The sequence below is a fragment of the Falco cherrug genome, chromosome 7, assembly GCF_023634085.1.
Source record: "Falco cherrug isolate bFalChe1 chromosome 7, bFalChe1.pri, whole genome shotgun sequence".
In the NCBI taxonomy this organism is placed as follows: Eukaryota; Metazoa; Chordata; class Aves; order Falconiformes; family Falconidae; genus Falco; species Falco cherrug.
Window position 1 is genome coordinate 35843432 of NC_073703.1, and position 26981 is coordinate 35870412.

Consider the following 26981-nt stretch of genomic DNA (forward strand, 5'->3'; position numbering starts at 1 on the left):
GTTATGAGCTTCAGTGCTTTAACACTGAATGTGTAATTAGTTCTGCAACACAGCAAGACAGTATCTACCTCTTAGTCACAGCAGTCTTTTTCCTTAATATACAATAGCAACATAAATGTCCCAGCACATTTCTAATATTTAGTAAGGTAAATGGAAGACCTCAGAGTCTGAAACGCTTTATTTCTACTGCAATTTTACCTGTGCTTCACTAAGGCCAAGCTCCAGCATTTCCAGTGACTTTCGAATCATGTTTGATTTTTCTTCAACCAGATTAGTCTCATCATCTTTCTTCAAACATTTCAGTGTTTCAAGTAAGCTCTGTAAAATTGAATTGTGTTCATTCTTCAGTGCCTCTAGTCCATTAATCACTTGCTTAGTTTTGGCAATGATTTCATCTTGAGTAAGCTTCTCCAACTTCTCTTCCTTTAAATACACCATTGTGGACATGTTTTCATACATTCTGAAATGGAAGAGTACACTAGTTAATCCAAAAGTAAAAATAAAATAAGCTGAATAAAGTTTTCCTTTAAGAAGTCATTACAACATATGAATCTGAAATGTATTTGCAGAATGTAATTGTATTTTTGCAAAAATTTTACAGCGTTTTAAGTCCTAGGTTTGAACAGTGCTTCAAGTTTTCCAGTTTCTATTTCCAGATTTAATATTAACAATAATTCATAAGCCAAACAGGAACAGAAAAAAAAATATACTACAACACAGCAGAAGAATTTCTGATGAACATTGAAAACAGGGCTGCATCTCCAAGATTCTAGTTTGTGCAAAAGCAAAGTAGCTGGTGTAAAAAGACATACTGGAATAAATACAGCTACGTGTAGATGCCACTGATATACACCTATCTTCATAAATATCCACAAAACAGAGCTTGAAGAATTTGAAGAAATACCATCCAACACTTTAAAAGCGTTCATCGTAAGAAAAATTACCCTTTTCCAGTAAGAAGGGAACACCACCTTCATCCTTTTCCAAGGGCTAGAAAAGCTATTATCACTACGTATTTTGAAAATAACAACTACCCCCTAAGATTACGTTACATTCGTTATTGTAACTCTACAGTTACATATAGACATTCAATTGCCTACAGGCCTAGATGCAGCTGTTCTGAAGAAGTTGCAACAGCTGTCTCATGCTGGGAAAAATGGCTTGTATAGCACAATTCTTGCAAGAAACACTCTACTGTGCTATTTTGTCCATACCTCATGCACTACATTAAGGCTAGCAAATTTCAGAATGTTTCTAAACACCTTTACCAAACGCAAATGAAGATCAAAAAGAATTTAGCAATTCAGGTATCTGTACTATCACACATGCTATAACTGAACTGACAAACAAGTATAACAATGTAAAAAATACAAATAGAAGACACAGAAATCACTTGACCCTTTTTAAACTTCACCAGAAAAATGTTCTATAGCAAAAACAATTGAGGAATTGCTCCTTTATATTTAAAAGATTTATATCTTTGAGCGAACCAGGAAGTATAAATTAGAATAAAGTAGGAAAGGTTTCTCAAAAGCAATAAATTAGCACATCTATATGAAGCCACTTGGGGAAAGGTCTGATTAACATTTAAAATGAATTAGCTAAACTGTATTAAAACTTTGTACAGAAACAAGTCTAGTTTTAGCAGAAAGCAAAAAAAAATTACCATCACTTACATCTTGAGTAAGAGTGCTATAAGGAACATGCATATATGCAACACTTCATGAGAAGAGCCAAAGAATGTGCTCTTACACTTTTGTATTACATTAAAAAAAAAAGTTGCACTTTCTGTTTATATACACTCAAATTACCCTCTCTTTTATGATCTCCTGCAACACATCACCTAAAAGGCATACCTATCTGTCACAAAAGTGCTGTACACTATATTGGTTTATTTTTTAATAATCTATTGTCTGAAAACACAGATAATTTGGGGAAACAGTGGATTTGGCTTTACCACTGTTTAATACAAGAACTGTATATTCACAAATACATGTAACACAGAGCATATGCATCTGTATAAAACATCTAACCTATAATGGCATAAGAAATCAACTCACCAAAACCTGATGAGCAGAATGATATTTACATATTTCCCATTTATGACCTGAGAACTATTACCCACAATTTTAAAATAACATTTTTAAAGCACATACTCTCTAAAACTGTGTGAGTCAAATTTGTAAATAAATGCTTATAACACGTACAGTCATATAAGAAATTGTTACGGATTATGCTAAATTCAGCATACAACTCAACCCTAATTACCGTCAGCATGCTTTCATGCCTTCAACTAGCAATTTCCATCCTGAATGCAAAGAACTGAACCTTTGATCATAAGGAAATAAAACCAGCAGAAGACATCTAATGAATAGGGACTTCCATTTTGTATTAGAGAAGTTCTGAGAAATACGATTTTTAAATACCTAGAGTTTTTCTCCAACATTCTAGGTTAAGTACATGATCATTTGTCTGTCTTACATGAACAGTAGTATCAATTCCTTCTGCGTGCTTCAGTCTTTTATTGTCATTCTACACCGAAGATTGAAGGCAGGTGTGTGCACGTATGTATGTAGCACATGTATAGATGCAGTTTAAAAAAAACGGCACATTTTAACCCCTTATTTAGTAGAAAGTAAATGAATTCTAGGTGAATACAGACAAATTAGCAGCCATTCACTGTTACAAAAATAATACACAAAACCAAGAAAGTAACTACTAAAATCTACATTAGGCATTGCAATGGTCAAGCTTTCATGCAAAAAGAATAAAGGAGCCTGGAAAGTACCTATCCAACATGAAATCCAGCCAAAAGACACATCTGTGTGCACAGTTACATCTACGGTGTGATACTGACACTGATTTATTACTTTAAGGAAAAATGGTTGTCAGATCATAGACAGAATCAGGCACATAGCTCTGGTTGAACACACTAAGCGTGCACTTAAGGAAGGGAAAGCTGGCACAGAAGCTCTGGAAGAAAGGAAAAGCAGGTTTAAACCCAATGGGGCAAAAATATACTTAAAGCCCACCAGAGCAGTAAACCTGCTTTACAAATACACGCTTCTTGTCTCAATCTGGTGGCCCAGATTTTTAGCCACCTCATTCTAAACCAAAAGTAGCCATAAGCTTTCACTGCCTCAGAGCTACCAGTACAAGCAACTGTACCAGAGCTGGTGTCCAGTGAAAAGGCTACAAGACAGACTGATCTGAAGGTCCACGCAGCCTGGGAGAGGGATTCTCAAGTGTCCTCCTGTGAAAATTGTTTAGCATCCTAATCTCTCCCACCAACAGGAAAGGAATGAATGTTTCTGCATAGGTTTTGTCTGTTTAAATGATCTCTGTGCAAAACGCTACCAAAAAATTGGACAATGTTGTTTGGAGTTTTATAGGTTGTGCTTGGGAGAATAATTTAGAAAGCGGGAGGACAGCATGATAAATTACGTGTTTGTTATCAGATCTGATTCTTTGAAGGAGTAAGATTAATAAATAAATGTCTAATGTCTTTTTAAGAGTAGTATGGAGGTGTGGTGCTGTTTCCATCATTTTTTTTACAAATGTTTTACAAAAGGGTATTACCTACTCATCAAACAAGACCATATTTGAATACATAATCATACAACTAGTTTTCCATACCCTGAGGCAGCAAATCCCATACAGGAAGCAAAAAAGTTAAATTTGTATGCAGGAAGTAGGCATGCATGTATACAGAGGAAAAGAGACAAAATCTACCATGCCTTTCTATTGTAGCTTTTCAAAAAAGTTAATTCTTTCTTCCTCTATTTTTTCCCCACAGAAAAAAAAAAAAAGGGGCATAGTCAAAGGCTTCTTAAGCCTCCACTGCACTTCAAATTTTACCTGTTATAGAGCAGGAATTCTAGACTCAAATATTAATTTCTAATTCAGTGTACAATTGAAAACAAAAAAAAAAATTAAATGTACAAAGGCTTAGTTGGAAAACAGAATTCTGGATGAGAAGAAAAAAACCAAAATGCAATGCAGCCAGAGTTACAGACTAGCCATCTGGCTTAAGCAATTTACATATCGTATTAAATATGTGCCTGTGTAGATCTTGAGTATTTACCTTCCTGGTTTACTTACCACAACACAGACTATGCTAAAGTACTTTCCAACACTAAAAAAAAAAAATCAAGCAATTTTCTTCAAACATAAAAAAAAATTAATGAACTTGGACAGATCAACATAAAAAAGCCCTACAATGACAACAGCTAAAGAGAGTTTTGAGTTTTGCAAAATTTTGTAACGTGCACTCCAATCAAAGAAATGGATTGGGAATAGCAGGAATCTGAACTAAAGAAAGCATAAGGAACATAAAGCCAAGTCAAGTAACCTCTGGTATAATCTCATATACAAACAACTTACGTGGCTGTATCTTTAGGTATTTTGTTATTCATAAAACTTTCAAACCAATTGCACTAGTAATGCTGACAAGCACAGTTTGTGCATAAATTCTCATACGGGCATAACACACATCACAGCTAGCTACTTAAGATCCTCAACTCATATATTTAAGGATCTCTCAAACATAAATAGCTTTTCCTACTCAGCTGCTTAAAAAAAAAAGTGTCATTTCCCTGCAGATCACCTCAAAGAATTCTTCAACCAGAACACAAAACCGTATGAATCCTTTGCATAGGAACACTAATAAAGAAAGAACATTTTTCTAAGAAACCCAGAAGATACTTTTTTTTCCTCTTTACTAAAGATTAGCCCAGGTCCTAAACACAAATATAAAAACAAAAAAATAAAATGGTTCTAGTTTTTATTTTGATTTTCTTGCTATGTACCTCTAAGAATTCCCTTTCTCAGTATTGACGTTTTCATTACTTGTCAGCTTTCAAGTACTAAAACCTTGGAAGATAATCTTTTAGCATCTCTAGTGTCTGATCATTATAGTTTTAAAATACAATCTGAAATACAATAAAATAAAAGTTACAAAAATAAATCCCAAAGTCCGTAAACTGCTGTGACAAGCCAAATTCTTCCTAAACTCTTTCCTCTGAATATTAGTTAGCAGGTAGGATAGCTGAAAATTGCAGAATAAAGTGTCTGCATACAAGAGAGAGTAAATCATCTTCCTAACATAAAAGCTACTACAAGACTGGCCCAAGCCATACCTATGGGTCCTGTCATCTACAAGTACAATACCAATTCCACAAAGATATAGCATGTACTCATTTGAGGGGTTTGTATCTCCAATATGTACCTATCAGTTCACTGTTCTGTAACAATAATCAGTCTATTCAGACCTTTTAACCCTAATTTCACTCTTAGTTCCTCCTTAATGAAATGGCAAGACTCAGCATCCTACATCTGGCATGCACCCGTTTCATTTTGTATTAGCTGCAAATTACAAGTCATTAATTCTGGGCTCAGACCAACAACACATCTCATTACACACGGAACACACCATCTTGAAATACTACGAGCAGCTTTAACTGCTAATCTTCGTGATGTGGAAAACTACCTTCTCAAACAATCCGCACAAGTCACAGGCCATCCAAGCACAAAAAGAAAGCCACCAACAAAGGCAAGAGATGAAAAACTGTCTGCGAGGGACACCAGTAGTATGTCAGACACTACCTTAACCGCACCCCTTCCTAACAAGGCAGCTCGGCAACACACGAGTCAGAAATGGCAAGGATGAATCACCCACTGATGTCTTTCATATACTTAGGTATTTGTAAACGGACTCACACAAGAAACACTCCAGTCTGAATGTATTGCTGTTATGGTTTACAGTCAGAAGTCTCCAAACCTGAAAGAACAATGGTTACTTACATGTTTTTAAAAATCTAAAATGTTAATTTCTCTTTCTCTGTGAGGCTATTTCTGCTATCACAATTCATATTGCCATACATATGAAAATTTATAATCTTTCTCTTTTTGTTTGACTTGCCCTCCTTTTAAGTAATTAAAAGGATCCCTTACACTCAGGAATTTCATTCCACTGAGTATGTCTAGCTCCACAAAAGAAACAGAGTAGCTTTTCCTTCTTGACATATTCAGGACTATAGCTGAACTGCCAATGCTATCTATCACTCTTTTCATCAATCTATATTTGAATCCACACACGAGCCTCTACGGAATAAAAAAATCTTGGACTCCACCTGCAAACAGTGTCCTGCTGGAGGTCAGACTCAAGGTACGCTCGCTGACCCAGTTCTATAAACAGAATACGGCTGCACTTCTGTACTGCCTCAGGTTTCCAAATACATGATGTCAGAAAGACTCTTTACAATTCAGTGCCCATGGACACAATCTACCTTAAAAATAACTCAGTGAGGACAATTAGCAGCACATACTGGAAGCTGTAGAAGTTTAGCATTTATAAAGGTAAATGCACTAATTTCTGAAGAAATGCACAACAAGCATAGAACAGCTTGACTAAAATGTCTAAATGCCAAAAAACTTGAATACTGGCAGAGATTTCCACTGGACTAACGTGGCTGTTGCTTTTCTGTTGAGAGTAGGTGCAGCCTACTCTCCACACCGCATCAGCGGGAAGAGGCTGCACAACCACATGTTCTACCCCGACATTACAACAGCATCCACCTCTGAAAACAACTGCATCAGACTCCAGAAAACTCCAGTGGCTATCAGTAACCCCACCCACTGCATTAAATTATGTTTAAGTGAAGAGGATTATGTACTTTTTTAGCTGAAGAACACAGCCACTGTACATTTGCCTTGATAAACGTTGGAATCTTTTAATGTCACAGCCTGCTATTAAAAAAAAAAAAGCACACCTTTCAGGGGAAAGCTTTAGATTCTTTGGAAAACTAAAAAGTTAAGGAGAAAAGCGGGCTAACAAACTATTGTTTGCTAATAAAAGATATTACAGCAAAAATAACCCCTATAAAACCTGTAGCAAGGGTGAGGCTAACAATTCGCTTTGAGAAAGCACAAGCTAAGATCTGCACTGCTGAGAAAGCACAGGCTATGAAGATATGCACTGCTGTGGGGTCCTTTTTTTAGATTTCTATAGCACACAGCATAACCACTAATGAAGCGCATACTGTTTCTCAGCAATCATATCTGCATGCTTCTAAGGAACAATCTTATACACTACTGTGAAACAGAAAGTTTTGCACATTTCAAGGATAACTGACAAGTGTTAAGAGTATTTTCAACCCTCCTTCTTTTGTAGCAAGTGAACTATTTTCATTAAAATTATGACTTCCTGATGAAACAGTCAATTCAGTAAAAAAACTCTACAGTATAGAAATATTCAGTGGCTTAAAAACGTCCTGTAACTACACAGATTATTTTTCCTCTTAAATAAAAGGCTATTATGGTGTCAATCCCTTGACAGTACTCGACTGAATAAACACAAGCTACCAGCTAGCATTTCAATTATCATGATACAGTCAAATCTGTATCCTTTTAACTGCAGACAATCCAGATGACCTGCCAATCTAACAAATCTCTTTTTGATTCAATCATATCTGGAATTCCATAACGCTGCTGCAGACCACGGCCAAATTCCACCTTCCTCTTCCTGCTCACATAGTGCAGTAGACACAGAGACCCTCAGATGATATGGCTACCCCCCAGACACATTATTATGCCTGCTCCCATTATTTATGTAAAAGGAATCAAGGGAAATTATCCTCTTTCTGGCATACTTCACCCACTACATTTTACCTTTCTGAAGTCCTAAGAATAGATAGTGATTAAAACACAGAATAGCAACATATGCTAAGATCACTGTGGATTATTCCTCCTCTGAAAAGTGGCATCTGTTTAGATCCTACAATCAGTCTGCACGTATCATAAGCGTGTTAAGAGAAAAATTTATTCTCTGTATACATTCCCAAGCTCTTCTAGCATCTTGGGTTTCAAATGAAGCTGGATGGAAATAAGATCCTTCTATGCATTTGTTATCACATCAAAGATTACTCTTTGTCAAAGCTGAAGCAAGTGCAAAAGAAATCTGACAGGCGTGTGTCTAAGGCAGTTTAGTAGACCCAGTCAAGATTTTAAAGGAACTACACTAAAAGCTGTACTTTCACAAAGATATCTGTTTATTAAATCTTTGTTAATCGAGGTTACTATCATTATTACAGATTGGTAGTACATACATACTTCCTTACTCTAAATCTAAACCAGTATACTTAGCAAATATCCTCAGACCTGTGGCAAGATCAAAACTGTGTTCTTTTCCAGAATAATAAAACTGAATACAAACCTCTGCTGCTGTTTGGTAGTCTTGGGCAAAGAGCTCTAATGCCAATCTGTTCATTTTAGTTATGTCGATGCAATTTCTGCAGACGGACAGACTGCAAATCGCAAAGTCTCCTGCCCCTTGGAGCAAGGGAGTTGTCTCTTCTGTACTACTGCTGTGTCAACAGCAAACAGTGTCTGTTGATCTTCAAAGCCAGCACTTCCTTCATTTCCTGTCAGCACTAATAAACACTTCCAAGCAGCCGCCAACGGACCCCAAGAAATCAGAGCATTTTGCCTGTTCACTAGAACCCTGACACAACATACCAGTCTGGGCTGCACAGGATTTGCCTAGTGCTTATGACCACAAAGCACACTTCACTGGATCATTTTAACAAAATAATCATGACTGTATTAAGAGTAGTTACATAAAGACAGATTAAACATATTTAAATGCATCAGAAGGCAGAAGTTGAAGTATTTAAAAAATCATTGTATTTACCCTCAGTTACCAAGAATGCTTGCCACAAAAAACAAAGATATATCAGGAAAAACAAAGGGTAATTTTATTCAAAAGAACTGTATTGTAGTTTAGTATTTTGTAGTTATGAAGATGTGCTTCATAAATTACCTACTTTAAGTGGATTGAAAGGAAATTTTGACTGTGTTTTTAAAGAAATACTGTCAACAGTTTGAGTTACAAATCCATCATCATTATCAAACTCCACAGTTTTTACCCTCAATATTCCAAGAATCTACATTTATTTCCTCGTGGAAATGGCACTTAGCTCTTCATGGATTTGCCAACTTGAGTAGCCATGCCTTCAGTGAATCTTGAGTCTCGGTAAGACATTTTTAACAGACTAATTCTAGCTGTTGAGAGTCTCTCAGACTGGAATAGGAAGGTACAGTAACATCAAAGTTGTTTTCAAAGATACTTGTCTTGCAATTTTAAGCTGTCAATAATGTAGACAAAACATTTTTTGAGCTTGACTCTAGTGCTTTCATTTTGTATTGTTATTTTTGGACAAGAACTGCTTTATTGACTAATCAAAGTAAACATCCATTTAAGTTATCTATTTATCTTAACTCTAAATAGCACTTAGGCAAAAGCACAGGAATGTTCCCATCAAATCAGACTTCTAGAATACATTAAAAACACCATCAGCCCCCACTTACTAACATCAGACCTATAATCTTAACCAAATCTACTTTTCATGGCCTATCTATAACCATTTAAAAAAATGCATGCAGGAAGGGCAGAGAAGGCCACATCTTGCTTGCCTCATATTATTGGATCTACGTGGGAAGCTTTGCTGACTACTGCAAGTACAGATTATGTTGCTCTTACATGCTTGAGGACATTGAAGAGAAGGGTTATTTGAACCAAAACAAGAAAACTAGCAATTTCTTCTGCAGACATAAAAGGAACATCCATTAGCACTGCTTCAGCACACACTAGCCTTAGGTTTAACAAGTCCTTAAATCTGATTCTGAAACTACCTAACAGTTTACATTAAAATGCACAAACTGTACGCAGTCTCCCTTCAAGTCTTGGGGAAAATAGCCTCCCCCTGCTTATTCTTCCATTAAAAAGTGAAACAGAATGACTACAGAAAAAGAGAGTTGCACAATTAAATTGTTCAGGCACTGTCCTTAATATTGACAAGGAATTAATTCTACCCCATTAAATATTACATCAAAATCGATACTTTCAATGGCAATTATCAGACTAACAGTTTTTTACACCTTACAAATTTCATTTCACAGAAAGCATACCAAATGATGCAATCATCTAGAAAAATAACCTTGTATCAGTCACTGTTTCTTACTTACTACAGCAGAGAGCCGATTTTTCTCTAACGTTGGAAATAATTTCCTTGTTAAGCTCCCTATAATCTGTAGGGCTTACTCAGATGCTCTGAACTCTACTAGGCCAGGAGGTACAAAGCAGTACAGCAGGCACTATCCCAGCATTTGACAAAGGCATCTTAATGTTCTGTGCACTCACACCTGAGGATCAAACAATAGTTTTAGCCCTCTCTCCATGAACTTCCACATTCATGATTTATCTTAGTTACTGCTGGGGCACTGGGTGCTTGTTTGGGACTCCTGAAATACTGGCTGTGGTAACACTAGTATGACAGTTCTCACCGTCCTGCTGTGGTACATCACTCTTCTGGAGGACTGACACAGAACGAGAGCACACATTAACTGTAAAACAGACACATCAGTAGTAAAAAGTTATGTTTTTAATATAACTTTTTAAACCACCTCACTTGGATAAATCTGTTTTGAAAGCATCCCCCTACTGAGGCTGGTAGAGCATAACATGACATGCACAACCATGCCATCAAAAGCAACATACCACACACTTGCAACTATTGCTCTGTGTGCAGCCAGACTACTGGCCAAGAGAAAAAAAGGGAAAGAAGGCTGGGGGGGAGGGGAGAAAGAAAGAGGTAAAAAAAAAAAAAAAAAAAAGAGTCAGCAAGTATATTTTCAGACCATTTGTTAACAGAACAACTGGGTGGGGGATCAAGATTCAATGGCCACACAAACTCACAAACTACAAGCAGGCACTGTAATTCAAATGCCACTGACTAGCTGTCAAAAAATATACTGTGCATCTTTGCTCTCTATTTGCATTCTGCATGAACTCCAAACCTAGAAATTTTTACAAAGTTCATATATTATATCAGTAATATTTTAAGTGTGCTCTAAAATCAACATGCAGCATATTTTAGCTTTAAAGTACTGTGAGAAACAAATGGATACTAGCTGTATGAGAAAGACTTAATAGCGGAGTAACTGAATCATTTATCTGCCTTTATCTCTTTTCTGAACTAGGGAAAAGAGATGCAATTAAGTAACAGCAAATTACTGGGACACAGTCAAAGTCACCCTGTGGTGCCTCTTGTCTTTCCAAAAAGTATAGGATGGATAACAAGTCCTTGAAAAGTGAGGACATCTGGCTAAGACACCTATCAGTACCATACCAAAACATTAGCAGTCATCTCTGCACAGTTTCTTAAGCCCTCAGGAATGCCCACCAAGCACCAGCACTCTGTTCAGAACCCTACAGAGTGGTTTTACAACATCCTCTCTGTTAACATCCATTCTGCCTTACAGCAGGCATAGTGGTCATTTCTCAAAATGAGCGTTACCTTCCCAAAGACTCATTCATTCATACCTCTGCTAAGACCCCTAGGTTACTATCGTGTGTGCTAGCATACTGCCAAAGACCATCATGACTCCTGCACCCCTCTGTATTTCAATACAGTAATATTCATTGTACTGAATGCAAGCAGGTTACATCCAGGGAAATGGTGAATATAAACAATTGTGCATTCTTATATCTTCCACACACTACTGCCTTCTATGTACAGAGGAATTTAAAGACAGACACGGCCACTGACTCACCTAGTCTGGCTTCCTCTAAACCAAGACCACGAGCATTCACTCACCAAGGCTATGTATAGTTAGAAATAATAACCTGGTAACGCACCTCCAGCCATACACTTCATTCACATCCTCCACCACTCCAGCACAAGCACTCCTGTCCATAATAAATCATACCAAAGATACGCTCCTTTTACTGGATTGTTTTTCAGTCAGAGGTGAGGGGACAGAAAAGGAAAAGGTCCAGGACACAAACACAGCCAAAATACACCTATTTCCCCTGGCTGTCATGCAGAGAGCTGTGCTGACAGAATGAGGACACGGAACAAGCAGCAGGAGTGTGAAACTACATAAACCAGCACTGAGGCTGAAGAAAAGTTCAATTATAGCCTTAGAGATTGATCATCTATTCTGTCAGCAGAAATGTCAGCAGAAACATTTTAGGAAGTTGTTCTCCTCCTCCTATCTCAAATCTGCAACCTCCCCTATATCCTCACTGATTACCATCCCACTAGCTGCACTGATCCGATTAACTGCAGCCACCCTCTACACTGAGGCAGGGGTGGGGGTAGAAATCCCACTTTTTTTAATCAACCCTTCTCCCTCTAAACTCCCCCTCAGTATGGGGGGGTTGGGGGGTGGGAGTGGTGGGGGGAAGAGGCAGGGAGGAACATCCAGTTTAAGTATGTGAATAAATGAAATGTTAAAGGTGAGGGTGTAGTAAAATCCACTCCTGGCAAAGACAAGAGGGATGAAGGTGTACCAGCAGTCTCTGAAATGGAAGCTGCTCAAACTGGAAGAGAAAGATACGGCTGTGACTTTCCTACACTATTCAACATGACATTGTTTCATAAAGGAACACCCATAAAAGCACTCAGTCTTAAACACAATATTTTATTTGGGGGGCGGGGAAGCAAAAAAAAACCAAAAAAAGCAGAACTTCCCCCCAACACAAAACCTCCCCTGCTAGTCTGTAATCTGTAAAACATGCTTTGCAAATCATTCAACTACCATCAGCTGGAAGGAGCAAACTCAAGATATATTGCAGGAATGCAGTTACTGCAACCTCTTAAAAAGTTTGTGGAACAGCACACACACACAACTAATAGCACATTGCAAGTAATCTTAATTTTGTGTTAACGTTTAACTACTTGTGCCATCTCCTGACAAAGCACAATATTAGAACACTATAAAATATTAGTAGTAACACGCTGCCAAAAGGGGTAGCAGCACAGAATTTAAGAAAGTTTATGAATATAACATCAATGTTTGTATGAATTGCAAATTACTAAGAATTAAGATATAGCATTATCTGATAATTCCCAAAAAAGTGCTGTCCTTTAAAAAGACTGATTTTTATATACAATTTTTTTTAAGTAGTACCAAAAATTTCAACTTTATGCCAGACATTTCTTGACCTTCTGAATGTTAATTAGCACAACATCAACTTTGTAAATGGTTTGCTGGTGTACATAACATAGTAAGACGACTGTAATTAGCCACCTCCTCAACCCTACTGGTATGTAAGGAAGCCAGTACTACCGACTAGACTGGTTACATCCCTTGCTCTATCCACTTTAAAATTTAATAGTCAGCTACAGTTCTAACATAATCCCAGAAAAACACAATCTTAATACAATGAATGGGGTTTATGGCAGATATTTACAAAAGAACCAAAATAGGAAACTGCTCACTTTTAAACTTACCTGCAAGATATTTTGCTGCTTTTACCTGCAAGCAAGACTAAGATACTGAGAAACCATGTAAAAAATACTACATCTAAGTATGCAAAAATTTGGAATAGAAGATGATATGATTCCATGCTTCCTAATTTTAAGCAAGAAAGATAACCAACAATAATTATTTGACAAAACAAATTCAATTTAATTCTACGTACATGTCAAAACACAGCTCCTAGAGTAAAGATTGTTTCTGATTGCACTAAAAAGACCTAAGTAGCAGAGTCCATGGGAGATAAGCTGGATTCAAAGCAACAAGCAGTGATTAAATCAACACACAGATACTATTACTGGCATCTGTTTTCTTTGCTGACTGAATCTGAAGAAACTGCCAACCATCAGAGATTAATTTTCTTTATACATTGTAAGAAATTAGCATATCCAGTGTTAACTCTGCGTTAGTGTTCACCCTCTGAGATCAACTCCTTTGTTCACATTCCCAAATATATTATTGGTACTGGAAGTATACATCCTCAGTCCTCATGCCTGCCTATTCACTATGGCCTGTCCTTAAATATATTAATTATCTAGCACAAAACCCACCATGTATAGTGTCATCTTATGTCTGACACCTGCAAAGCACCTCAAACAAAACCCTATGGAAGTAATTCCTCCATCACTGAAAGCATCTGTAATTCTGGCTCTGACCCTCTAACAAAGTGCCCAATTTAAATCCATAAGATGAAGGCAAAAAAAGCATCTCAGCAAATCTAAGCCAGCATTAAGTGCACCTTTTTCTGGTTAGGCATTTATTGATTAAGTAATTTTTCAAAGGAACCACACTTATTTCTACAGCCTGCTTTCAAAAGGGAAAACATTTCACTAAAGAAATTACTGGGAAAGCCTTAATACCTCAAAAATGCCCAAAGCCAACTGTGACTCAGGATGTAACTATTATAATCAGTTCTAGTTTGAAGTCAAAAAATTTATTTTTTGAATGCACAATCTGTCTTTGACTGGTACTTGATTACCACAAAGTATTAGACATTCCATGTGTCATGCTTTTGTTTTAAGGAAAATTGAGAGTTAATACTAACGTGTTTTTCTAAACTTTGGTCAAGGTCAATGCTATGGTCTTATAAAACAATTTAAAAATACTTTGGAAACACAAAGTATTATACAGGCTGAATTAAGAGAAAAGCCTGTGACTAGCCACTTTATTGCAATGATGATGGAACTGGTCCATTTCTACTATACTTGTACCATACTGAACACCACCCTGGACAGACTACAAGAAATGTTTATTTAAATAGACTTAGCATGCTCGTCCCCATCACTATCTGCTACTATGCACTTCAACATTAAATACAGAAGTGTATTTTGCTTATTTATGAATTGACTTTAATTTCCTTGTACTCGTCCGTCCCCCGCTCCTCCTATAAAAACATTACTTTAACAAGTATTTGTACACTGAATTAAGTTTCAAAATAATCATGACCTATGCATCTGAGGAGATGCTATTAATCCCAGAATAAATCCAATTACACATCTGCCAGGAAAACCAGAGGAAGAGGTGAAAGAGCAACTATATAAGCCCATGTCTCAAGAGAAACAGAAGCTGCATTAAATGGACTCAGAACTGACTATGAGGCTGTAATATTTCCCTGAACTCCTGATGGAGACATATGTAGATACGTGTGTATAGAGAAGTAGATACACATACTTAGCTATACAGAGAGAGATATATACTGTATAAAAGCACACATGTGAGGGTTTTCTGACATCATCATAGCAAGCTCTTCATAAACAGAGGAAACAGCAATTGTTCATATAGACCTTAAGCATCTATACAGCATTATTTTGATTCTTGTATGTCAAAACCATTCAGAATATTGTATTCTGGACTCCTGCAAATTTAATTAACAACTGTGTATGCAATTTCTCTTCTGTCAAACACAGACCTTTTCAAAAATCAATTTCCATTAATAAGGCACTGTTAGCATATCATAGTAATTTGACAAACAGTAAATGAGGCTATTTCACGAGACGTTTGGAGGGTAATTTTATTCTCTTTCTTTATTATATATGATAGCATGTTTTCTTTTATTAGAAAGCAAAGGGAACCAAAGCTTTAATTGCTGTTAGAATTTCTGATTACAGGAATTAATCAGTTCCATCATCATCCTTCAGAAACATAAGGTTGCCAAACTTTAACTGCAACATGATGCAGAAGTGATACTGCATTGTTGTGCAAGTTTCAGGAACCGACAATTTAAATTCCCTGCATTTAACCTTGGTTCTAGAAAGTCCTTATCTAAACGGAACCGCTAGAGTACTCCATATCTATTGGAATTTCACAAAAAGGTCCTCTTAATGTGTTTACAAAAATAATTGTGCAAGACCTTACAAAATACAAGGTCTTCTGCTCAGAATCACCAGATGGATCAGCTTTCTCTCTGCTGCCATAAAATGCTGAATGTGTTACTTTCAATTGTATCTATAATCCTAGGGTTATAATATCCTCTATCGTGTTTTGCTGAAGCTTCAGAATTCATAATCAATTAAAGCTATTTTCCAAAAGACTTTGAAATCAATTGTGCATTCAAAAAATCTGAGATTTTCAGTTTTGTTACGAGGGGTGGGGGGTTTGCTTGGGTTGGGGTTTTTTGGGGTTCTTTTAATTAAAATGCTAAACCATCTAAATCTCGAATGTTCCTTTTTAGCTTCCAAAGCACACCCTTCGGGCATAAGTTTCCATTTTAAGTGATGTACAAACACAAAAGTGGAAGTGAAAGAGACAATTACTTCCCAGAGTAATTGTTACTAAACCTTCTGCCAATTACAAGAATGCAAGAATTAAATTTTAAAAGTCTTCATTTCATCTACTTTAATCTGTAACTGTGAAAATATTTTATATCACAAATGACATTTGCTCACCATTTTTGCTGTCCAAAGCAAATGGTAAAAACAAACTTTCACTTTTTTCTAGCCCTTTTTATTTTCTGGTTCTGTATTATGATTCCATGATTCACGTTTAAATCACATACACTAATGAAAATCACTAACAGGAACAAAACAAAAAAAGAAAGAGCACCATCATCGATTTAGCAGCCTTCAAAAAGGCAGGCAATAGCACTAGATGATGCTATTTTGGTCATCAAAATATGCTTCAATATGCCTAGAACACAGAATTCAGTAAGACGTCAAGAAGTTCCTGCTTGTGATTATAGATAACTGCTATGCAGATCTACAAATCGGGCACCTTGTTACCTAAAAATACTAGGAACATAAACCCAGAATGAGTAAGATCTTGAAGTGCCTTTCCAGTTAATCTCTGCCCTAAAGATACAGTTGTCAATTAACTCAGTCATGCATTTGTGTCATTTTACTAGAATAATGCGTCCCTAATCAATGCTTTTCTTCTAAGTCTGGAGATCTGGCCAAGGCCCAAGTCTACAAATCGCCTCCAACTACAGCACGGTAGGTGACCTGCAATATATAAATCCGGTCACTATTTACAAAACCCAAGGAAGCGCGGTCCTCGCCTCATCTTTCACCATTTCCGAATCAGCCCCGGAGTAAGCCCCCTAAGCCAAGCAGTGAAGCCAAAACAAAGCGCGGCTGGCCCCGGGGCGACGAGCCGGCCGGGCAGGAGGGGCGAGGCGGCGCCTCCCGCACCCCGGCTCGGCCCAGGGTCCCTCCCAGGGCGGCGCCCGGCCCCAGCCGCAGCACCGAGGGAGCCAGGGCAGCAAAAGGGGACAAAGCCAGGCCGATCCCCGGCGCCTCCGGGGGGTTCCTTCTTCCCGCAGCCGCGGTGACTGTGACAGAGCTTGACACAAAACACCGAAAAACCACCTCCCCCCCAAAAAAACCACCAACCCCCACCCCTCGGCGCTGGCTGTCAGCGGCGCTGCGGAAGGACCGGCCGGCCCGCGCAGCCTTTTGTTGTTTGCGTAGCCGCAGATAAAAACACAAAAAATTTACCACCCCCTAAGCTGCCCCCCGGCAGGGCCGCCCCGGGCGCGGGCAGCTCCCCTGGCTCACCGCTCGGTGCTGCAGGCTCGGGCGATGTGCGCAGCGCTCGCTGAGGCGGCGGGGGCCGCGCAGCCCGGGCGGGGGGGCGGGGGGGAGGCGACCGGAGGAGGATGTCAGCGATGGGCGGGCGGAAGGGAGGAAGGAAAAGGGTTTTTTTGGGGGGGAGAGAGGACTGAAGAGAGGGAAGGAAGGAGGGAGGGAGGGAAGGAAGGAAGGAAGGGAGGGAAGGAAGGAGGGAGCGGGTCAGCACCACGGCGCCCTCAGTGCCTCCCCCGAGGCGCTGACAGGCCCGGCCCGGCCCGGCCCGGCCCGGCAGCCACGGTGGTCAGCGCACGGCCTGGCCCCGGAGGAGCGGGCGCTGACAGCTGCAGCTAGCCACCGCCACCGCCCCGGCTGCGGCTGCCGCTGCCACCGCCCCTGCGCCCGCCCCGCCTTCCCCTCCCGCCACCCCGCCCGCCATGGCGGCTCCCCCTTCTCCTCCCACAAGCCCCCGCGCGCCCTTCTTTCCCAGCGCCCCCATGACGCCACCCCGCCCCCGCGGAGGGGATCGGGCCGCGCGAGCAGGGGGCAGCGCCAGTGGAATGGCCGCCGGTGGCGCGGGGCCCGCCCGGGAGGGAGCGGAGGGATGCTGATGAAGGCTGCTAGGGGCTCAGGTGCCAGGCCCCACGCCGCCATCCCCGGGGCGGGCGGGGGCCGCGCCGACCTTGCTGAGGCCTGGCCTGCCTGAAGCGTGTGTCTTGGGGCGGGGGGAGCAACACCCGGCGTTGCCCGCAGGCGCCCTCGGGGACGCTGGGGTGGTTTTGCTGTGGAGGGGGCACGGCCGCAGGTGCTTTTCCCGTTGGTTGCTCTCAGTGTCCCGGGAAGAAGGTGATGGTTTTGCTTCGGCAGAGTAGGCGGAGGGCAGAGGTGACGCTCCCGCCTCTGTAAGCACCCGCAGCGCCGTGGGGGCAGGGAGAACCGAGGCTGGAGGGGGAATTCTGTGGTGGAGGCTGGGTCCCTCGCCAGGGCTAACTGTACCGCTAATATATTTTAACGCCCTTGTCTTAGTTCCACATTGAACTAAGTGAAAGATCCCTACTCTTCCACAGGTTTACACATAACATGGAAGACCTGCATAAGAACGCAGTGACTTGTCACAGCAGCTATTTCTCTGCGGCTTTCAATTTCATTCCCACTCTTTACCAGAAGAGAAGGAATGGTCATGGTATTTTCTTCATGTTGCTTTCATGTTCCGCTAGGTAGAATTTAAGCCCAGAAATGAAAGACTTGAAGGAATTGGAAGTCTGAGATGGAAAAAAAAAAAAGTCAAATACAGCCAAGCAATAAAATCTACATTGAAAATCATCAGGGAACAGTGACAGCTTAACTTCATGTAAGAGTTACTACTGTCTAGGTAGAATATTTTAATGGTGTGTTATCATCCGAGCTCCAAATAGGATAGAATGGTACAGGTGGAAGGGACCAACGATGATCATCCAGTCCAGCTGCCTGTGCAACTCCTGCAGTATAAACGGGGTATGAGTCAGAAGCTAATGGAAACATATGGCGGTACAGTGTACATCAAAATGTGCAGCCTCACCTAAACAGTAATACCTAAAGTACACAAGGAAAGCAGAGCGTACATCTACCCTCACATACAACAATATTGAGCAAGTCTGCAAAATGTCAGATGTGAGAATGAGTCGGGTGAGAAAGCAAGACTCCTAAGAAGCAGGAAGGTGGAAAAAGAGTCAAAGCTAATGCTGTTGTCAAAGAGGCAGAAGAACAAGAGTCGTCACAGAAGTCCGCAAGAAACAAAACAAAGTTAGGGGAGCATGGATTGCCAGGAGACTGAAAATACAGAGTCACTGCGGGATTTGAAAACATGAGGGAAAAGAAGCATACTTTCTGAATACCACTCACTATATCTTACACAGGTCAAACAGTCCAACAAAAAACAGTTGTGGTACTAGTAGTATTTCAGAGCAGCAGCTTCTTGTGTTCTTCATTTAAAACATTTCTCTGGCAATTTTGTATTAATTGTTTACCAAAATACTTTAGTTTTGACAGGCAATACAGGCTAACTATGTATAATGTGAAAAATGTGTTTGCACAGTAATATGGAAGGGGAAAAAAGAAGATTGAAGGGCATTCCTTTATACAGACTGCATTTTAAAAGTAAGAGTCATGTCAGTTGGTCCACAGGTTCAGAGTATTTTCACAAATATGAAAGAGATTTAATTAAAAATAGAACATGCCCTAATTACATAATTATGCAAGAGAACTGATTCAAAGGAACCATTCCTGTCTTTTGAATAAACAATATTCATTGCTTTCTTCCTATCACACATTTGCTTTAAAAGATTTCCTGCAATTAGCTGCTTACCCGAGGGAATCTGAGCATTTCCGAACAAAGCAACTACTCCAGCTATGACCCTGATTCATAATACACTGGCTAATCAAGTATATGCATGCTGGCAATTTCCCACATAAGCAGCACACACTATAAGCTCCCTCCCGCAGAAAGGTTGATTAGCTCAATGGAACTGAAGTGCAGTATTACTCCCCTCTGTTTATGGCACACAGCAGAAGATACACACAGGAGAGAAGTGGTGAGTGTGCTTCTGCCTGACCTGAAATACGATTAAGAGTTCCTCTGCATTGGAATCTTGTTTTTCCTGTCTCATCTACATAAGAATTACCCAAGTTCATCTAGCAGCAAAAACTATTTATTGCCCACATTTCCATTTTCTTTTAAGGAACCAGTTATGCTATATGTCCTGCTTTTAGGATGCAATATCTAGACATACTGTCTCCAGAGTATTTGTCTGCCACCAACAAGGTCACCCTGGCTTTCTGCAGATGTCTGAGTGGATATTAAAACAGAACCTGAAAACATATGATTTATAATGCTGGATTCTTTATTCTCAATATAGCCATTTCCCTCCTCTCCCAGAAAGAGAGGGAGATTTGTAATTCACAGTAGGAGAGAAAAAAGCAAACAGTTCAGCTAATGCAGCACAAAACTCTTAGGTTTTTGAGGTGCAACAGTGTGAGAAATACATGCAGCAAACCAAGATTTTGTTTAACTGACATCCACAAATTGAGCAAGCCTCTATAAAGAAATGCAGGTTCACTTAGTTTAAGAAGTGTGGGTCAATTTACCATTGTTATTAACAAAAATATATCCTGGCTTAGAGAATCTCTCCTCCAAAAGAAACAAAAGTTTTAAAAATCTAATCCTAAAGTCTACAAACTCTATGACTTAGTTTTATAAATATGGGCTACATTAAAGCACTACATTGGAATAATTTCAGCTTCTGCTAAAGTGCTGTTTAAAAGCATCCTAGCAATAATAAATATTGAAAGGCCAGATTCAGCAACCTGTCTGGCTTTTCATCATAATGACTTGACAGTTGCATATGCTTTTAGTTTGTATTTCTTACAAGAGTGTCCTTTACAGAAAAGAGGAAACATAAAAATCAGTGCTCAGGAGTCAAAAGTGTCACGTATGCAGTCCCAGACACAATTTTAGCCTAACTCCGTTGTGTGTATGTGCAATTACTGCATGCACAACTACCTTTTTATCAGGGCGTTCAGGCACTTTGGAGTAAAAGGACTGTATTTTGCTTGCCTTAACTCATTGTTATAGTCAAGATGCCTGAACATGCTGTCAGGAACCCACTGTTGGGAATGGCATTAAGGTTCTAAGTAAAATAAACACTGGCCATCATCCTGCTTCCCACGTCAATAAGCTTTATTTACATGCAAGTGAATTCTCCTTTTTCATAGTCACAAGGATTTCTAGAAAACTGTAATAAATGAAAGCCAGTGTGCTTTTCCCTGCCTTTTTCTACCCACAGAGGAGTAACAAAGAAATAAAGCATGCAGTGTTAATTCAGCTCTTTACAGGCCATTTCATTAGTTAATTTCTGTTACTTTTTTTAAACAGAGCAGGATGCTTGCACTGGACATTAACATTTTGCTAACCAGAATTCTTTTCGTCTCCCAGCTATTACAGCGCTATGCTACTGTTAAATCCAAAAGATATTAACTGAAAGATTTAAGAAGCCCATTCAATTAGCTTTATAACAGTTGTATTATGAAAAACAGACTTAAACACCTCAGGTAATACAGTTAAAGTAACCACTTGAAAGCTAGAACTATTAGAGAATTTGCATGTCAATATTAACGTGAAAGAAAAATATTAGACGATTTCAGCAACACAGCTATATTTATATATCCCAATTTGCACTGTCATCTTCAAAGTAATAAGTGATCAAGGAGCTAAGAATTGCACCCTTTGACAAACTATAATACTCTATGCTATACAAATTTACAGACACTCAGTATTTTTCAAGATACTTTTAAGCATCAAAATTCCCAAGAGCTTATGACAAGAATTAGTCTTGTATCTTTACTCCCTGCAAACAAGGAATAGGTTCTACAAGGGAATGCTTAAGTCAATACATACTTACTGCGTTCAACCAGCAATTTCTGTTCCTTCTTTACTTCTGCCGTACCTGTCATTTCATTGAAAGATGAAGCAACTTCCTTACTTGCTTCCGTGTTCTGTAGTCAGCTGATAGTTGACTACCAGCATCTTTCTGGATTGGAAAGACTCCTCCATATTCACTCTGCATGACTTTTAGCGCTTATACATGAAGAAAGATAGCATTCCATTCATGCTCCTCCTTTCCTTCCTCTATGCTCTCACTTTTCAGTGAGTTTATTCTCTCTTGGGGTTTCAGTTGCTCATTCAGTGTTATGAGAATTACTAATCACTGCATATGAGTCACAGGAAGTTACATTTATTTCTGTATTCACCTACCTCAGTCACTGAATGATTGCAGAAGTGTATTAAATCCTTCAGAGGAAATAAAAACCACTCCGTCGGTGGAATATCACAATTTTGGCCATAACTACAGTAAGAACATTCAGTGTGTGATACCTCACCCTCCCATACCTTCACTTCCCGACTATGACTGTGCTCTCTTTCTTTACCTTGCTTTTGGGATAAGGCCTAGTATTGATAGGGAAAAAGTTTATTCCACAAACGCAACAAACAGACACTTCCAAACACAAGATCTTTGATAGTCTGTATTCAAACCCAGCAACACTTAGCTAAAAGCAGAAAATGGAAGGATCACCTCTGCTGATTTCTAAGTGCCTGCTTTATTACTGCTTACGTTATCCCCTTCCTTTTCTTTGAACACTAGCTGTTTGATACCTGTATGGTTTGTCAGTATACCTGCAAGGAGATTTGCTAACTCATCAGGCTTTGCTGCCGGATTACTTGCAATTAGATTAGGTGAGACCCTTACCTTGATAATCTTGGTAGTTATTGGAGGGGGTTTTCTATGGCAAAGGAGACCTTTAGGTACCTTTTTCTCATTAAATTCTCCAGAGTTTCATTATGAAAAGTGTTTTTCCCTATAAAAAAGCCTTGTGAGGGCTGTGATTTTAATTTCAGTCACACATCAGTGTAAATCTGGGAAAATGTCATTAACCAGTATAAAATTTTGGGGGTTTTGGCAAGTGAACCTTTGAAAGCATAAGAAAGGCATTCATTTTTCCAACCAATTTTAGGCAGAGGCACAGACTGGGACATAAACTTGTCTTGGCACCAGGGGAACTGGTGCTTCCTCATAGAGATATAGAAGATGTAGTCTCTTTATTCTCAGTAAGATTCCTACATACACTTATAAAAGAAGGAAGCTGTGATTTTTTAGATGATGCCTTTTATTAAAGCTCATGCATATGCTGATCACAAGAAATGGTAATGCCAGTGTATGCCTGTATGTGACCTTTTCCAAGTAGAAATTTGCACCTACCAATGAAAAGAGAACGAAGTCTCAAAAATCTAAAAGGCATTACAGATAACCATCCTATCTGGTCTTTTTCTAAATGTAGTTATCAAAAGGTAATTATCAAACTCTATTGAAAACCAAGCAGGCACTTTGCCCTTCTAAGAACCCCACTCGTCCAGTGTTCAGTCTCAAAGGTAATATATACATACAGATACAGTGCCAAATGGTGTCATTTCTTTCTAGCTTTTTTCCCTTGCTAGTGATCAGCCTCATTTCTCTACATGTTTGCATTTCTAAGGAAGTCCTCAAATGTAACACTTCTCTTTTACATGCTTGATTAAATTATGTAGAGAAAGAAGATTCTTCCCTGGGTAATCCTCTTAGCTGGTCCTTCCTCCACGCACCTGTGTATGAGACTCCTTTTTCCCCTCCTGATGGTCAATTTGCTTGGCTAAACAAACCAAACTCTTAATCTCGCTACGAGAGATTCTACATCTCCCTGACCGTTCAACTTGCCCTTTTCTGCTCCCATTTGCTTCCTCTTTCTTGAGCCTAATGTGCTGCAAGTATTTGTGCCATGGTCACTATTGAAAATGATTGTTCCCAAGTCTGATTTATCAGTTAACCTCCCTTTCACTTCATGTATTGCTTTCCTACACATGCCGCAGTAATTGCCAAATGCCTCAACTAATACTCTATATGAAATTACACCAAATTCATGTGGCATCCATGTAGTTTTTTTAAAATCTAAGGAACTTCTTATTTTTTATGGGAAGCCATTTTACATCTGCCTTTCATTGCCAGAGTTTACTTTGGTTAAGCGGGTACTCAAACCAAGGCAGGACTCAGCTGCAGTGGGCTGACAAATTCGTGGTAATACGTTTTGCCTGAAGGGAAAGGGAAATGGAAATGTTTCTGCTGGGTGACAGTTGTTTCTGTAGTTTCTGTGCCAATGACCAATTTTGTCTCTACAGAAAATGGCTTCTGTGAATATGCCTGTGGCTAGATGGACGGTATACAGTACGTGGGGCTGAGAAGGGCAGAGTCACTCTAGAAATCAATAGCAAACAGAACTGCCTGTGCCAGATATTTTGTGCCTCATCCTGTCTACTTGGGAAATAGAGCAGATGCAGGATAAAGAGAGATGATCTTATTCCCAGGGGTTTGGATATGAATGTACTGTGAAGTTTTTGCTTCAGTTTCAGATGTTGTAATTCCCGTCTTTCCTGTTCTAATTCAGTCTTTTTTTATCTGCTTTAATGAAACATTTTTTTTCCACTTCACAGAGAAATCCATTGCAAAGTCTTAAGTTCAAAGACATGCCAAGGACATGCCAAGGACTCACTCTTCACTTCTCCGGTGTCTTCACAATGGTACAGAAAAAAATTGATAAGTATATCGCTGCTATCAACTCTTAGACTTAAAACATTGGTGAGGTGATTGTGTAATTCACTCCTACAGGATGGATGGTGTGTTTGATCTCAACAGGCTTGTCTGTCAGTTACCTGAGAGCAAATATTCTTGAAGAACTCAATCTTTGGGCAGTCTCCCAAAGGTCTAGATCAGAGTCTGATGAACAGTCTCATCAAACCCAGATGAAAAGGGTTTGAGAGAAGGGTTTGAAATCATCTCTGTGCCCTCCCAATCCTATGCTATTCCCTGCTCCTTGAGTGACTTACACAACCACAAGGACCTAGCTTCCATGTGATAGTTCTGCCCAGGACCTCCACGGGGGTCCATCTGTAACCCAGCCCACACACACTTGGTATACCCCCTATATTAGGGGATGTGAAAGGAGACCTAGCCTTGTAGGTGTCAGTTTCTGAAGAAATTAATTCCTCATACATCTGTGCACAGGTGTTTTGGAGACCCGTCTATAAAAAAAACAGTGAGGGGATGCTATCTATTTGTTAAATTTGGCAGATTCTGCTGCATCACATCATGTTCTGAAGGTTTTCCTTGTGCCAAAAAGGCTAGACTCAGTTTAGGTGCATTGTAATTTATGCAGAAACTGGCTAAGGCAGCAGTTACCTCATCAGTGTGTAGATCATCACAGACATTCTAAGGCTGCAATTTTGCTTCAGAGGACAAATAACTGAATATAGGAATTTAGAGCAGGACTCCCTGACTTTTGTCTTTGGTGGCCAGCTGGGCATAGTACGATTCGCAGAAAGTAGAGCTTGTAGTAATTTCTTTCAAGGAAAATATCCATGCCACCATGGTTCTCTACACCACCAGTGTCACCTAAAACACCTGGACCGTTCGAGGAGATTACACAAAGCAGTTCACTCCATCACATCAGTTAACAACAGTCTCCTGGGGAGGTTCTGGGGAACTTCCATATGCCGTACTTTACATTTTGAATCTGTGTATTCTAACGTAAAATTATTTTTTAATATTTAAAATAAAAATTATGCTTTAATGAAAGCTGAAATACATTGAAATTGTTTCAAAGACATATATAGTACAGTTTTACATAGTTTATCAAACCGTAGGTATTGAAAATAAAGCGACTGTAAACAGGAACTGAAACATGCCTCAATAAACACTAGGAGAAAGCTGGGAACAGTTGATACATATAAATTAGCCATGAAAGTGAAATGTACTGCCTACACAGTGTTACACTTGTTATTACGTGCTGACGGGTCACAAAGTACACTATCACCATATGTTAGAAAACTGTCATGACTCACATGGAATAGGCTGATGAATAATAGTATCTTCCCTCATCAGTGTCTAACACTGACCAGAAATCTACCCAGTAAATGGTTCTGTTGTGGGCAGCAATTTAACATGCCCCATATCCTTATAACTAACTACATAACCGTAAAATGTTACTGCCAGGTTTATTGTGCACCAATGCAGAAAGCACTCTAAATATATTTAAAGGAAGATTCATACATTTGTCATTTCCCATCCCACTCATTTTGCAACCAAAGGAGGCTGGAATGCTGCGTTACCGGCATTCTCATTAATTTGAATTATCTTCTTTCCCTTTGAATTTTTGGTTGTAAACTCTATTGAGTAGTGCCCAAAACCAAAGTTCATATTGTAAATAAGTGAGGTTGTTTTTCTAATTTACGTGCAAACATATAATAGAACTAAAAGTTAGTTGAAAAGACATTAAGTACAAATGAAATTGAACATTGAGTGCTAAGTGGCTGTTAGAGAATATCTATAAATTATAGACTCAAGACAGTAAGTACTAAACTTCTTTGCTGCTTTTAGAGAAAGCATGAACCTGATGATTCAAAAGCCTGAGAAAAATCTTTCTAAGAAGGAAGCATGCTCTGTCCAGTGGCAACTCTTCAGGCACGTTCTCCCAGCATCAGCCTATTTTGCTTAGTCTCATGGCAGCCGGATTTATGGCTGCGATGCAGTGGTAACTGTTAAGCATTCCCAGCAAGCCTCCAGGTGTCACACTGAATAAACCTCTCTTTCCCCAGCAGCAAAAGCAGCACCAGAGAAGCCGCAGCAGAGGAGCATAGCAAATGAATTAATTTTGAGCATCTCTTGTAAATTAAAATTGCTCAGTAATCCTACAGCAGAGCTGATTTTTCCTTTGAAGCTGGCTTCAGTTCTCCTTTGATACAAACTAGCACCTGTGGCTATTTACTCATATGCCAGTTTAGTATTTTGTTCTGGTTTTCATAGTGGAATTTTTCAGGAGGCCTGGGGAAATGGGAGGCTTTCCAGACATGACATTGAAAGTAGTATTTTGGTAAATGTGAGCAGAATATTGGTAAATCCAGAAGACATTTTATTACATACTCATTGGAATTTAGTTTCCATTTTGTCTTTCAATCTCATACAATTCTGGACAAGTAAAGAGTTTTCTACCTATTTATAGTTTTGATGGCTATTAAGGTCAGAACTGTCTTGACTTGGT

The 26981-nt window shown here is 39.3% G+C and overlaps 1 protein-coding gene across 11 annotated transcripts in view; it reads right to left on the reverse strand.

Annotated features, from left to right (window-relative positions):
* The window catches only part of LOC102059623 (kinesin light chain 1), a 74508-nt gene that overhangs the window by 32863 nt on the left and 14664 nt on the right, over window positions 1-26981 (reverse strand). For 7 of the 11 annotated variants that reach the window (XM_055716468.1, XM_055716466.1, XM_055716467.1 and 4 more), the window contains exon 5: window positions 199-460. In XM_055716468.1, the coding sequence (XP_055572443.1) occupies window positions 199-460 (262 nt within the window). Of the gene's footprint in view, window positions 1-198; window positions 461-17312; window positions 17713-26981 lie in introns of those variants that run through there. The other 4 variants (XM_055716474.1, XM_055716472.1, XM_055716475.1 and 1 more) reach the window with 2 other exon arrangements.